This window comes from Gobius niger, assembly GCF_951799975.1.
Source record: "Gobius niger genome assembly, chromosome: 9".
Classification (NCBI taxonomy): domain Eukaryota; kingdom Metazoa; phylum Chordata; class Actinopteri; order Gobiiformes; family Gobiidae; genus Gobius; species Gobius niger.
Window position 1 is genome coordinate 25,130,672 of NC_136860.1, and position 16,096 is coordinate 25,146,767.

The 16,096-nt window shown below is 41.0% G+C and overlaps 1 protein-coding gene across 2 annotated transcripts in view; it reads left to right on the plus strand.

Annotated features, from left to right (window-relative positions):
- Positions 1–16,096, plus strand: part of erbb4b (erb-b2 receptor tyrosine kinase 4b) — a 270,958-nt gene that overhangs the window by 224,146 nt on the left and 30,716 nt on the right. Inside the window, exons 17-20 of one of the 2 annotated variants that reach the window (XM_079563351.1) lie at positions 2,803–2,935; positions 5,157–5,279; positions 7,015–7,113; positions 11,002–11,187. In XM_079563351.1, coding sequence (XP_079419477.1) covers positions 2,803–2,935; positions 5,157–5,279; positions 7,015–7,113; positions 11,002–11,187 — 541 coding nt within the window. The remainder of the gene's footprint in view (positions 1–2,802; positions 2,936–5,156; positions 5,280–7,014; positions 7,114–11,001; positions 11,188–16,096) is intronic. The other variant, XM_079563352.1, reaches the window with a different exon arrangement.

The following is a 16,096-nucleotide window of genomic DNA, read 5'->3' on the forward strand; positions in this document are numbered from 1 at the left end:
GAGTGTGCGATCTGCCTGGCGCTTGATAAATTGATAGCACTTTAGCTTTTGTTCCAAGGCTGAGAGGGAGCAAATGGAACAAACTACCGCTAAGTGTTTACAACAAATAGATTTACGGATTCCAAAAAGGAAGGAGCAGGTGGGGATCAGGTGGCATTGAGAGTACGTAGCAGACATTGCTCAACGTTGCTTCAGTTTGCCACAACCTCAGACATAGGATACAAGAAATATTCTGGTGAAAGTTTTTCATTCGCTGTGACTTGGTGTCTTTTCTCCATTCAAACATTCCCATCCTGGACTTAGAGCAAGCTTAATCATTCTGTGGTTGACACCTGAGTGAGCTCTTTTTTTTTTTTTTTTTTACATTTGCCGGTGTGGGCCTTTGCTGTGAGAGGTGCCGTAGGCTGGAAACTGCTATCACAGTGACCCGGCTTTTATCAACAGACCGATAACCGTGTCTGGTTCACGCAACACAGACACTGCCCCCGCCTCCGGCTCTTGTGCTCAGACGCCCCGTATCTCTGCCATCTCGCACCTGTTGGCACGGCTGGGCTCTGAGCATGACAAATCGCTGCTTATCACAAATACATGATTACACTAAGCCTTTAAAGGGCATCGCTTCGCTAGCGTTAACCCACATTATTACAGACTTAAGATGATATCAATTAATCATCTCTTACTCTGATTTAATAATTCTTAATAATAAATGGCTCCTGTTGATTCGAGCGTTGATCAAACTAACGGTGATTTTAGGGCTGCGACCCACTTCCCAATCCCGACCCTGTTGAGATGCTGATGTACTTGTGTCCTCTGTGCTGGAATAATATTAAATGTATATGTTATCTGGTTTAAAAAATATCATTAAAAATATTATTAAAATAATGTTAAGTTGCTCAGTTAGGTTAAAGGGAAGTAGCAAAAAACAGATGGAAAATGGATAAATAAAGTTGTAATTTAATAAAAGGTAATGTAAAGGGTACATTTAACAAAGCAAGGTTGAAACAATTGGAGGTGTCGTCCGGGATAATAACACCCATCCCATAGAGCTGTAGCTATAATTGGTTTGTGTAGGCTTTAATTGGCTTGTTTTTGTTTAGTCTTTTGGTAGAAGATGTTGCTGGGCCTTTTGTGTGAATCAGGTAGTTTACTCAACCGTTTTTACTTTTATGGGAGCACCAGGCTCGATTGATGAATGGCCTGATCAACCGCGCATCCTTCCTGTTCCGGACTCCTCTTTCCTCTGTTTCCCTTACTTCTTGGACTGGGCTTGGTTCGAGTAGTTCCTGGCTGGTCCCCCGAATGATGGGTTAAGAGTTTGCAAGGCTCAAATGGACACCTGTGGCAGCCACGCCTTTAAAAGCATAGCTCACCTGCTATTTGGGGCTGCCAGTACGCCATTCTGGGTCTTTTGTGTGTTCAGAGACACTCATTTTTGTTGGTTCAGTTGTGTCTCCTGCGAGTGTTTTTTTCTGCCGCTCATCTTTGTTTGAGGCATAATGTGACACTCGGATTTTGACGGAGACACCAGTTTGTTTTGTTTAGTCCTTAGTTTGATTGTTTTTGTTACTCCTTTGTTAAATTTACCTTTTACCCTCCTTTTATTAAATGACAACTTTATTTATGCTTTTCACATCTTGGTTTTTGTTACTTCCCTCCACCCTAGCAGAGCTGGGTTATGTCTAGTTTGCTGCGCGACCTGTGATTAAAAAAATAAAATAAAAAGAGGCACCCAAGCATCAAGTTTGTATCATGATGCTTCATCTTGCTTCTTCGTTGAACTGCAGGTCCCTATTTGTAGATATGGGCACACGCTGTCCTTGTCCACCGGATGGAGAAAGATAAATATGTATCTTTAGTTGCTGTTTTTCTGCAAAGGAGTAAAACACACTGTGCTTATATTCCACATGGCCTGTACTTGAAGTCAGCCTTTGTCACTGATTAAGACAGAGCCCGAGTGAACCTTGACCAAATTAGTCTCTTTTCATTGCACAGAAAAAAAGGCGATTTCTTCCTGGCTCATTTAGATGCTCCAGTCCGTTGTGGAGCATAATCAGGATATTATTGAGAGTCTTGATTTCGAATGACAGCGTTGTTGGCGCGGCTCTTAGAATTCGCTTTGATAGTTATTTCCATGTTTTTGATCTCAGCTTCCGTTTTAATGAGAGGCCATGGAGGATATTTGTTGTTTGACGCAAGCCTGGTAGAAAAACAAAATAAAGTGGAGGTGAAGAGGTCTGTTAAGTATGGACTACATCTGCAGAGAGTAGGGAGCGACATGCGGTGTGGTTGGTGGTGTTTTAATTGTTGTTGTTTTTTTTTTACTTTTGTTGGTTTAAATGAGTGATAAAGAATACATTACTTTCACTTTTTGCATTTCCGTATAAGAATGATTGTGAGTGAGACTGTCTGCCTGCAGTGTAAGCTAATTATATCAACCCTGCAACGAGTAACTGATCCCTGTCCAAGATGTTCCCAGCTTCTCTGCTGGTCTCAAGCAATAAAACACAATTAGGACCGATGCCATCGCAATTTACAATCAAAGAAAAACCCATGGATTGTCTGTTGTTCCAGGGCAGGTTCACGGCAAGGGTCCAGAACATGCAAAAACAATTACATTTGCAAAATATATATATTAATTGGAGTGTAATCAAAATGTATTAAGCCCAGAGACTGCTTTCCTCTTCACTGTATTTTCCTTAAACTCACCTGTCGAGATGCACATTGCCTTATCTTTCCACCTCTCTCACCCCCCTCCCCGTGCTCTTTTCCCCTCTCTCATCCTCTCTCCCCTCTCATGTGCAGGACGCCTCTGATCGCAGCGGGGGTGATAGGAGGGCTCTTCATGGTGGTCATCATGGCACTGAGTGTGGCTGTGTCAATGCGCCGCAAGAACATCAAGAAGAAGAGAGCGCTGCGACGCTTCCTGGAGACAGAGGTGATGTATTATTCTTGAACTGCAATGTTTTCTTGTTTGTAAGGATTTTCTGGCCTGTAGGTTAGACTTAGACAGTTAAGTGTAAAACCTGGTGAGGCAGCAACAAGAGACATTCAGCAAGCTGTTGACTGTGAACTCACAATGCTGAGGCCGGTAAACTGCCTGGCATATATGCACTGCAGCCTAAACCTCTTGGTTCATTTGCAGAACTACAAAGATACTGTTTGTTTTGATTTGTCTCTTTTTTAATGTTACACTTTGTGCGTCTTCAGCAGCTTTTTTTCATTATGATTAGCAAAAACAGAATCTTGCATTGAAAAGTTATATCGGGAGTGTAGGTTACTCACATAAAGAATACATAAGAGGCTTCCTGCTGTATTTGCACATGAGTCACTGACATAATTGTAAAAATGGGCTGCATAATAAGATTACGTACCCAACCTAAGACCCATACTTACTCCAGTATAGGCAAAACTGACAAAAATGTTACTGACAGCACAGAGTAAAAGTTAAAGAAAGTCCTGGTATAATCTTACACCTCCGCCAAACTTTCCCATAGGCTGAGGTGTTAGCATTTCTATAGTGTTCGTGGAGAGGACTCTTCTGTCGGTGAACAGAAAGGGACTGCAGCATTACCTGAAGATCAAGTGCTCTTCCTCTGTTCTAAAAGCAGCAGAGTACACCATCTCCTGCTCTTGTGCCTGTGTGAATACAGCCCCGTCTCTCTCCGCTGAGCCCACAAGTGTCACTGAAGTGCGCCTGATGCCCAGTGCTGTAATGACAAACTGCTGGAGCACTGATATGGCATATTATTACGCTGGCTCTTATGTACCGCACATGCCGTTTCTCAATTACCCACATTACTTAACAAGAACTCTTATCCCTTTGTTTCTTCTTTTAGGCACAGGCAGAGTAAATCAGATCAGGAACACAATGCTGGGGATTGTTAAAATTAATGAAATGTTACTGTGACTTGCAAAATAATGTTACAATACTCCCTTAACAAAATCTTTGCTGGGTTATCAGCAACCAACTTTGATCCTATACTTATTCTCATTCGTGGTTCATCTTCTCGACACCTTTTAAAGATATTAAAGCACAGAATGAATGTCAGTGAGTGCTTGTCATTGCACTTGAATGTCTATGGGGGTCATTTATTATTAGCAATATTAGGGCCCCAATTTTAATATGGAAATGAGTGAATGCTGTGTGACTAGGAAATGATTGGCTCTGCTCCTGATCCTCTTTTGCGTATGCTACTCGTTTTGCACATGAGGGAAAACGCTTTGTAAATTACCCCATGTGCCTTTGTGCTGCTAACTACTGTTCATTTTCTAGTTTGGACTGGTCTAAGGCCCGTAGTTGGTGGGAGGAGAAGGAAAAGGAAAATCACATACCACAGGAGTAGTTTTTTTCTGCAGTGCCTTTCTCTACTTTTTGAAATTACCTTTTGTTTGTCGATGAACAATGTTTTGCTAGCACCCTCTAAAAAACTGGATTTCTATGTAAACGTTCAGTGTAGAAGATTCCCAAACACTGTTTCCTGGTTTCAGCACTTGTGCACAGATGAGAATGCGGACAGCTCCTGATTTTCAGCACCCCAAACATTGGACAGCTCCCTGCACTCACAGCCCCTCCAGTGTCCGTATACAGCGTTCTCCACTCAGCAGCTGTAATGTAATGTAATCGGCCTCTGTGCCATTTCTGTGCGGTTAGTTGTGTGTGGAGCCACCCTCCCTTCTCCTTTCTCGCCTGCGGACGCTGATTTGTTCTTCCATTTAAATGAAGAATGGCTATTGTTTTTAATCAAATGGTAACTCTGAGCCGCAAGGACACTGCGGGCAGTGTTTTTCTCTACGTCTTTCTGCTCCTCGTGCCTTCAAGTTTTTTCTCCTCATTATTCCCTCTCTCCTTTTCTTTTGCTTCTTTGTATTGTTGTATCTGTTGTATTTCTAGCGGTTCATTCTACACACACCACATGTTGATGAAATGGATACATTACCTTTGTAATATATAAGCTTTAAACTAAATGAAGTTACTTTAATGGCCCATGGAATCAGAGATCTTGTTCAGGTCTAATCATTTAAATTTCTAATCGAAATCAGATAGATGTTAACAGACAAATAGAAATGAGGTCACGGGTTTTTCTAGTATAAAGTGACACACACATAGATACAAAACGATATCTACCTTACTAAACTTACTGTTTTTCATTTTTCAGCTGGTTGAGCCTCTAACCCCCAGCGGCACAGCACCTAACCAGGCCCAACTGCGCATCCTGAAGGAGACTGAGCTTAAACGGGTCAAGATCCTTGGGTCTGGAGCATTTGGCACAGTTTATAGGGTAACTACAAGATTATTTTCTGGGTCAAAACTCTACAGCTATTGTTGTAGAGGTTTTCAAAGTTATCCAATAAAGTTAATTTGGTCTTTTTTGTGTTAAACTTCTTTTCTTTCAAACCATTGTGTTTTTCTCATACCTGACAGCTTCGCCTGCTCACCTTCTGCAATCTTCCTCAGAATTGGTCACATGATGTTCCAATCCAATTCAACTTTATTTATAGAGCGCTTTAAAAACAACATAGTCGACCAAAGTGCTTTACACAAAACATAATACAGTTAAATGAGTAAAGATAAGACAGTACAGTACAGTAAGAGTCAACTCCCCAGAGGGTCAAATGCCAAACGGAAAAAAATATGTTTTCAGGAGAGATTTGAAAACAGGGAGTGAATCAGTCAGTCTGTCTTGTCAGCTGATTTACACAGGTTTCGGCGATGTTTCCAACCTTAATCTTCTATAGACCCTCTGCTCTGTTTCTCTTAACCCTAAGTCACCCATCATTTCCCTTCACCTCTTTGAAAACCTCTACATTAATGGAAAACCTCCTGGACGACTTATAGCTTACACAAATATTCATAGCGAGTTAAATATATATCTTAAATGTGAAGTCATGGAGTGAGATCCCGGAATGTGGCAAGATTATTAATGGCAGGAAATGAGTTGAATGTCCGTAGGCGGGGGATGAAGGGAGTAAGTAATGGCACGCACTGTGGAGCCCCAGGGGAGAACAGGCAAATGAGGAGGAGCTGAGGTCACCACCAAAGTGACGACGAGGTGCAGAGATGTCACCGATGAAATTAGAACAAATGGACTCTGTCTATACCGTGTCATGGAAATGTCAAACCCCTATCCATCCTTCGACATTACTGCTCTTTTTGGGGTCAAAGCTACACACATGCAGTTTGACTCCTAAAGGCCCATGGGAGACTCCGGGCTTCCTTTGTGTGTGTTTAAAATTGCTTATCATACATTCATAGTCCCAAAAGTGAGCTCTGGGGTTTGTAAGGTTACTTAAAGGAATTGTTCATAAGATGAATGGGACACAATTGAGTATATGTGTTAGTCTAAGTATACTTTACCTACGCCCGCATAAACACAGTCAGCAGCACTTTCTTCTAGGCTTTTTAAATTGACATAAATATTCTCAATAATTTGGTTTCTTTTTCTACCTTCTTCTTCTAAGTATACCCAGTTCTGTAATACCAAGGTGATAGCAAACCTAAATTGTCTTCTCTGTGCTGGGAATAGATGAAAAATTTCACAATTAAAATTGCAGTATCCGAATGTTATGATCCGGAGCAGCTTTTGTTTTATTTTTTTATAGAAAGCATTGAATAAAATCTCAAAAGGGGGAGAGTCAGTGTCTTGGTCTATGCCACATGAGGTCTTTATGTTGTTGTTGCTGGTTTTACTCTTGATTTTTTTCTATTTTAGCCTCTTAATGCATTCCCCGCCTTAACAGAGTGCATTTTTTCCCGTTCAGCTTTACCCAAATCCAAGAGGTTAAAGCCTATAGGCCAGAGTAAAGACTCATTTGAAAGTTAAGATCTACAAAACTCATCTAAATGGATCTCTTTCCTACTGTTGTCGTCACTTTTTCGTCATTTTATTCCCATCACTTTTTTTTAGATTTGGGTAAAGCCAAACTGGAGAAAATGTGCTTAGTTCCGGTGGGGGTTGAGAGGTAAATCAATACCTGTGTAAAGTTTGTCAGTGATTAGACTTGTGTCTTCTTCAGGGCATCTGGGTCCCGGAGGGTGAAACTGTCAAGATCCCTGTAGCTATTAAAATCCTGAATGAGGCCACTGGACCCAAGGCCAACGTGGAGTTTATGGATGTGAGTACTTTCTGAATATCTGCAAAATGTCTTTTCACTATCAGTATGAATCGTCTCCAAATTACTGAAGCATACCATTTGCCATTGCGCTTGCAATTAAGCGTCCTCGGTGTTCAAAGTCTTTCATTTGCCTTGTGAAATAACGCATTAAGAGTTCGTCTGCACTCTGCCGGGTCACCAGAGCACTAGTGGGCGCCTTCGCATTACGCCACCGGCCCCAGCTGCACAGTAGGCTCTATTATGAAACATTTACTCATTTTTAAAGTCTAGAAAAGTGTCTAAATTACTAGCCTGATGATGCAACGGAGATGAAATAAGCTACATCAACACGCAGGCGTGCATCGAAAGCGGCCTCATTGCGCTAATGTTTTTGTACTTAGTTTGACAGTTTTCAGGAGGAAGACTTTTGGAGTTAGCATTTCTATTTTTATCAGCTTTGATGAAAAACCTATGTTAAATTGTATGCTCTTGTGCTTTGAGGATTCGCCTAGCAATCAAAAAAGAGCAACAGTACCACGGATATATGAAAATAAACTTTTAATCGTGATCCAAGTTTATCTAGCCTTAGCACTATTTGGTAAAAGACTTCAATACGTGGCCTTTTTTTTTTTTTGCTGCAATTATATTCCAGGGCATTTGTTCGTTTGCCAGCTCCCTCAACAATGAAGATGATAATCAGCTGTTCATTCATATTTCAATAGGAATTTCAGCCAAACATCCCTCATTTTGAGCCAACTATTTATTATGCCCTGGCAGTTAATATTCCCTAAACCGGCGCCGGCCAAATAATTCATGTTAAATACAATACAAACATTTAAAAAGTAATGACCAAGTTAATTTATTAAAGGGCTTTCATAACTTGCAAAGTAGGGGGAAAAGTTGCCTGAATAGTCAAGTGAATAATTCCTTATAATGATACACTGGTCTCTTCAATCAGTTCTCGGTTGACTTTTCTCATTGTTGAGCTGCCCTTATTTACAAAGATGATGAAGGTGTAAACATAAAGACAAAGTGGTTAACATTCCTGAAACCTTTGGCCTATAAAACAAAACATATCAACGTAATCTATTCTTCTGATCAGTAACAATATTTACAGACACTGATAGTGAGGTCATCTGGTCAATACAGACAGTTCCCCCAAACAACTACACCACTGGTATTACATTACAGGGGAAAAACACAGGACCAACATATCCTTTACATCCACGTATTAACTGTTTACTACACTGAACTCGGAGTCTTTGATGCCAGGATTTCAATACATTTGCGCTGTTCCTGGCTTAGTGGGATCTTGCTCTTCACTTCAAGAGAAAGTGGAGGTTTAAACAGAATACGGGATCTTGTGATCTTTGAGATTGCGGCCTATACTCAAACACCAACATGCCATTCACATTTCCTCACTTACTCTTCCTATAGGTCAGCCTCTGTCAGACAATATGTGAGTGAAAGGCTGATCAACAATCACAGGGAAAAGTGAACTCTCAGTGGAAGCAAGACAGTAAGAGTTCCCTCTTCAAGGCAATGTATGCAGCTTTGGTTTATAAAAGGTGCAACAAAGACTCTAGAATTGGGTTTCCATGAGCTGTACGAACTCATCTCTCAACAGAGGTTTGTGGTAACACCATACCTCATGCCCAGGACCTCTACAATGTAGTCACTGAGCTGTAAGTGCTGGATGACTGCATGAGAAATTAGCAGGATTCAGTGATGTGAAGGTGAGGTTTGCAGTTGGTAAGGCACATTTTGAATGGACTCAATACAATGTCAACAAAACTGCAGGGAGATGCATTTTGCATTCTCCGGTAGCTGTGTAAATGTTCCTTACATTAACGACAGCATTTTCCATTAAAAAGTTCATTTTCAACTTAAGATGTATTATCACGATTTTGCAAATGTGCCACATGGACAGTGTGCATCGGCACCGTCCTTTGCACTATAAACGTCTGTCTGTGTTTGTTTTGTAGAAATGTGTGGCGCAGACACAGTGCCCCCCCTCGCATGGTCCGGGGCAGTGTGTTAGAGGCAAGCCGCATCTCAGGTCTTTCAAAACATGGTTTGAAGTCAAATAGCAGGTTAAACATGTGGTGCATCTGCCATTTTTTTGAATCCAGATGATTGAAAACCAAAGCTCCCGACAAAATAAAACATTTACAAATGGATTTCATTTTTTGGGGGCGATAAACGGGCAAAATGGGTGAGAGAGCGCTGTGTGAATGAGCCCAGGTCAGTGAGTGTTTTTCATGATGACTGGTGAAGTGCTGCCTCACTTGCCTCCCCTGACCGCACTTGACTGCCAGGATTGGATTTGGGGCAGGTGCTGGGATTTTTGTAATTACACACAGTCATTTTATGCTTATTGCACACTGGTTTTAGAAATAGGATGTGTGTGATAATGTGAAATTGTTTTTGTAATTGTGACTAAATCATTATTACAATTGTTATCAGTCAATTTTAGAATCTTATAAATAAAAATCATATGACCCGTCTTTTAAGGTCTTACAAAGCTAAATTTACATAATCCAAATGTGTTAGCAACAGTAAAATGTCTCAATGGGATACCCAATATGAAAAGATTACATTAAACAGAGCACACAAAAAGGCACAGAAACCAATGTGATCTACATTTGGAAATGTTATTATAATTCAAGACTTACTCTTTGTAAAATATCTGTCCCCTTCTAATGCAAACCCCAAACCCTTCTCTTACCTTATGTACTCTGCAATGCAATCCATCTTAAGACAAATAGTGGGAGGAAGCCATAAAACTTGCGTGTGGTGCCCAGTGATAAGTCGCTTCACAGTCGCACACAATAGATGATGGTCTATTTTTGTTTGGTTATGCATTTATAGTGAATGATTGCAGTTAATATGCATTTTCAAACATTTGCAACATCTTTGGCACTCACTTTTTAGTTTAGGTACCAGTATGTTCCCCAGGAGCTCTGAAAATACCTCAAATGAAACACACCACTGTAGAGTAAGATCGCTTCCTAACAGCTGCCAGACACTATTGTTTATGTTCCAACCAGCAGTCTTTCAATAAGTGACCACAGATCCGTGAGCACCGGTTCAAAGAGCTTGTTCACGGTGTTTACAAGTCCAGACCACATCTTCGAAGATCACAAGATTCCATATTCTGTTTTAGCTCCTCTTTCTCTTTTCACTACCAGAAAGATCCCACTAAGTCAGGAGGAACAGCACAGAATGTATTCGCAACATCAAAGTCTCACAGTGCTTTGTAGTAAACAGTTAAAGTAGTAGACATGCGGGCCATTTTTAGGTCATAAGTGGTGAAATCCCCACGCAACACAATGAGCATTGTATCTATGAACAAATAGGTGGAAATCTGCACTTACACATGTGTTGCTGTTTCAAAAGTAGACCGTCGTTTTTACAGTGAGAACATGCAAACTACAGGGGGGAAAAAGCCTCTGTTTTGAACATGTGACCTTATTGCTGCGAGGTAAGGATCACCATGCCATCGTGTCATCCGACTATAAAGTCAATATTTATTCCACGAGAGTAGTTTTTTTCTAAACTAGAATACAACTACTTACATTTTTACACAATTAGATATACCAGGGAAATTCCTTTACTTATCAATGTAAATATCAATGTAGATATTGAATGATCTTGATTGCTTCTGCACATACTTGATTGGAAATGTATTTAAAGGAGAGCTGACCCATTACCATGTCTTAACCACACTTAACCAATCAAAATGCATGACCTCTTAGGCTTCAGTCACTACCGGATAGAAGCAAGATTAGATTCAGAAAACTATATCAGAACAAAAAGGTCCGGTGCAGCGGCTTTATTACCGGTCAATCTGTCACTTGGGGATTACTTGTGCCTGCTCTCTGTCTGAGTGCATCCCTTTCTGCCCAGGAGGCCCTGATTATGGCCAGTATGGAGCACCCTCACCTCGTGCGTCTGCTGGGGGTGTGCCTGAGCCCCACCATTCAGCTGGTCACTCAGCTCATGCCCCACGGCTGTCTGCTCGACTACGTGCACGAACACAAGGACAACATTGGCTCACAGTTACTGCTCAACTGGTGTGTGCAGATCGCCAAGGTAAGGTTCTATCACCCTTGAGTATATCGTTGAAGCACACATTTGTGGAAAGAACTATTTGTATTGATTAGTTGGTTGTTGTTGTTTTTATTATGAATGAATTTGGATCACTAACTCTTTAAATTGTATTCAATACCTCTTTGTAAACAAAAATAAAATCAGATATAGGGCCTTTAAATAATTCACTGATTGTTTTAAAATGCCATGGCTCACGAATGTAATGAATCCATCAAGAGCAACATAGTACTCTTGGCATTCTGTGCTGTCATAAGCCCATGCATTCTTTAGAACATCTCAATTCTTAAAAACGCCACTGTTCACTATGCTGCTCCCTAATGAACAACTATTGGCAAAAGCAGTAGATTTGCTGTGAGTGTGCGGTGCTGCTGTGGGGGCTCGGAGCAGACAGTGGAGTCTGTTTCTCCAGAGAACTGAAGTAAATAATTCAGCAGAAGGCTTGACTTTGTTGGAGGAAGTCGAGAGTGCAGCGCGAGAACAGAATGCTGGATGTACAAGTGCATTAGCGTTCAGTGTAATCTGTGCACTTTTTTAAGGCAGACTTGTTTGGAAAAAAACTCTAGACTCATTGTGTGATTATGTATAGCCGTGAGCATAATTTGTTGTTACTATTGTTGTAGCCGCCTGACCTACTCCCAACACAGCGAGACAGTCTGGTATTGCTCCATAGCGATTGGATTTCCCTGTAACAATTCTAGATAGCCAGAGTCTGAATTATTTAAACCAAGATGTTTAAAGCAGCGGGCGAAATTAATTGTTTTCTGCTACTGCTATCTCTTCCCCTATTGAAGAAAATGATTACGTTTACTCTGCACTTTTTAGTTCCATCTTGAAATCGAATTTCTAAAGAGCAGTACCACGCTGTCCTGCTCTGTGTTGTAGATCTAGATAGATGGCACGCCTTGGTAGTAAATTCATACATCAGTCCAGATTTCTTTGCTCATAGCTCATAACTTATAATACTTTTACACAGTCCTGAGGATTAGGCAAGCACATAAGCAACATAAGCACCATTTAGAGCAACGCCAGAGCAAAGCCTGAACTTCTTAGAGCAATATTAAACCATTCATTACACACAGATAGCCTTATCCACCTCATAAAATGCTTTTTTACACCAAAGGCAATCAGAACACGCATTAATCCTGACAAGCTCCCCATGTTAAGCCACACAAATATCCCCGCTGTATAGAATTAATCATACAAATTACCTCTTGGAGAGAAAGCAAAGCCAGCTACTGTCGCCGCGCTACCGGTGCATAGCAAATACATCGCCCTGCCCACTGCGAACACTTGTCAACGGCTGGAAATGTATAATTCATAAAGTGGAGATATGATTGTGTATTATTTACTGGTGTTATACAGAGGTCTCCGGCACCTATTGTTTAGTGTTTTCAATAATTGCAAAGCGCTCCTGGGGACAGCGTTGCCGTCTGGGGCCAAACCGTAATAATGCAATGCCTGCACACTCTCGGACAATGGATCTAAATGAATAATGTCAACAAGGTAAACAACTGGCAATAGATGTCAAAATATTGTGCGCTTTATGTACTGTAGCAGGCACCATTGCCCATACAGTCATTTTCCAAAAGTATGACTTCCAAACAAATGCTCAACATAATAGGGGATTTTCGAGAGCAGTCTTTATCGTTTTTTTCCCTCCACATACGACTTTGTGTTATCGTTTTTTCCTATGTTATTTATGCACATAGACTCTTCACCAGCTTCTTTATTTTGTGCATCTTCATTACCGAACCAGTGCTGTGCTTCCCTTCATGTGACAGGTCTCGAACGCAGCCTCTCTGTGTCCCTCCTCCTGTATCCCTCCTCCCTCTCCATCATGGCCACCGTCGCCGCTTTAGAATATTAATGGTACCACGAAACCCATGCTAATGAGTAGATCCATCTTTGCATGTGTGTGTAGGGATGTGACGCCTTCTGCAATTTCCCCCCCACTTCTAATACTGATATTTTCTTATTTCATCTTACCCACTCCGTAAAATTGTCCTCATTTTGTCAGCTTGCATCTCAAATTTCCAACTTAGCCCTAGGTTTGTTTGTCTTTTTTTTTTTTTTATGCTGAAGCTCACATCTACAGCGCGTCTAAAGTTGTCAAAGTAAATTGTAAAGTATCCATGAAGTAGCCCACTCCACCAGTCAAACATTATAGTGATTTAAGGGGGGAAGAAGTGTGCTTCAGACGACTGCAAATTTACTGTTTCTTAGTTCGGTGTTTACCCTGCTTCGCTGCGCATCGCATTCATCTAAGATTTCCAATGTGTTCTGTCAAAGATGCACTATATATTTGGTTTCTACGAGTTTTTTCAGGGTCTATCCACTGGAATGAAGGAGTGCTTTGCTTTCTGTGTTTGTGTGAACTGAACTAAAAATGTTAAAACTTGTTGTTATACAAGAGAGATTTTATTTTTATTTTGGTTGGCCTATTGGTTTGATTGGCTGCAATAGATATTATTTTCAAGTGCTTCCCAGGGCAATGTAGAAAACACAGTAAAACCATAAAAGATGCATGTCAAAAATAACACACAAGTAAAATAAACATACTGCCGTCGCCCCTTGCTCCCTACGGGTCATCCCCGTGGTGTCGGAGGATGGGTCAAATGCAGAAAGCAATTTTTCTTACAGGGACAATAAAGTATACCTTAACCTTACCTTAACCGTTGCCTATAGTCATAGCCAGATGGACTCAATTTACAGCAGCAAATAGTGAGCCATGAAGAATGCATATTGCATATACAGTAGGGTATTATGCCTGATGCACTTCCTGATGGGATGCTCTCCCATCCACACTTATATGATACTGTTGACCTATCGCTGCATTTAAAGCAGAACTAAGTAACTCGTGGCCCTAGAGGCACTAATAAGCGCCACGGCAGGTGTCGTAGCATGTTTTTTTACTCATTAATTGTCCGTGAGAGTAAATGCTATGCTGACAGAAAAGACAAGGGGAGTGAGGTTTATTGTACAATGTGCCACAACCTAATTACATAATGGAGATTTTTTTTTTTTCACTCAAACGTGGCTGTAAATATTGTTTAAAGTGACTCTAGCCCACAGTTAGCTTTGCCCGTTAGCCTGTTAGTTTCTTCTTCATGATTCCATTAGTGTGTATTGCGCCTCCGATCCAGAGGCAGGGAAGTTGCAAGGGTGGTTTCTGACCCGAGACACCAGGGGGAGATGAAAGACCCCCCAATCATCCCATTAACACATACTACGAAAATGATTTATTAAGGTAAAGTTACTTAGTACTGCTTTAATGTGCGTGATAACTAAGATAGAAAACAGCTAGCTAAGTTAGGTTACAGCTATGTAAGTTAGCACATGCTTATTTTTCTTATTCATAATTTTCTAATATTTTTTATACATTTGCATGCGTAAGCTAAACAAATGAAGCCCTTGTAGTCGGCTAATAATCATAGCATTCACGTCTGTAAAGGACTCTCTGTTCTGAGTTCAACTCTAAACCTCAATTCCTTGGTGATTCCTCTTGTTTGTGATTATTACTACCAGAGGGCTTTGGTGTTGATTGGTCTGCATTAGTTATTCATCAGTCCATTTCTATTTAAACATGTTTTATAATGAGCCTGTTTACCCTGTGTTTGGCCTGCGGGCTTTTTCAGTCAACCCACTCAAAAAGAAGTATCACAATGGAAGGATGCACAGAACGAAGAGTAAATGAAATATTTTAATTAAATTACCATTTTTACTATTTTTTATACATGAGTATTATAGTGTACTCTCTTAATAAATGGTTTGGTTGAAACACACCTCTGCAGCTCATTAGAGTCGATCCCCTCGGGCTTCACAGAACACTTCCACATTTTTGATCAGTTGTGCTTTTTCTCTCATTTTGTATTCAGTTCGGTCTTAGTCCACGGGCAGAAAAGAATACATAGGTCATCTCACGTACTTTCATTGTGACTTGACTGTTTTAGCTATTTCTTGCAAAAACTTCTGGCAATTTGAAATAATGCTGTGGATTTCAATTGCTACGCATTTCACCTTTGTGCAAGCTCTCAGTTGTTCAGGACCTTTCCATCACTGAAGACTTCTTGCACTCTTCTTCTTTGTGGTGAATGGTGTTTGAATTGCCTTTGTTTGTCCCTGGGAGTTTGACGTTTTGTATTTCATGACTATTGCTTCCAATCCCGCATTTCTTAGCCATTTGCATGTGTTTGTATTCTGTTAAAAAGTAAAAGAGCTTCCTGGAGAAACTATGAAAAGTATCTGCTGTCGACACTGGTAGGTCATTGCGTCTGATTTCTCTCGCTGTGTATCATTGAATAGGGTTGTGTGATCATTTGGCCCAGCACTGACACACTGTGTGCCTTAACATGTAAAGAAAGTCAATGATCACACACACCTTACAGTCTTTGATATCATCCACATGTCAACAAATGTCAACAAGTGCCCTCCCACTGCTCTCTTTGCAGCTAATTGACGTGCAGGCTGCACTCTTATTGCTGCTATGTATAGGATCAAATGTAAGCAACCGGGATACATGGATTGCTTGGATTTTAGCTTAGAGTTCTGCAGAAGTGGCCTCTGCATACCAAGCCCAAGGTGCTAGACAGATAAATCGTCACAGCAAAGGACAGAAGGGTACACAAAGGCTATTAGACCTGACTCATATGGCTGCCATGTTGTCACTCACAGAAGAAGGAATGGCCTCTCTTACTTGTTTTCTCCGTGCGCCACCAGTGTCTCTCAACTGCTCACCCTTAGACTCCCGAGCCGGGCTGAGGAGTGATGGATGTGGTCAGGTAGAGGTGGTAGAGATGGATGACTGTAGGTAAGCCCACACAGCAGATGAGAGAGGCAGAGCAGGCAGACGGGGCTACACTAATAGGCAAAGACACATGTGAAAGTTGTAGCT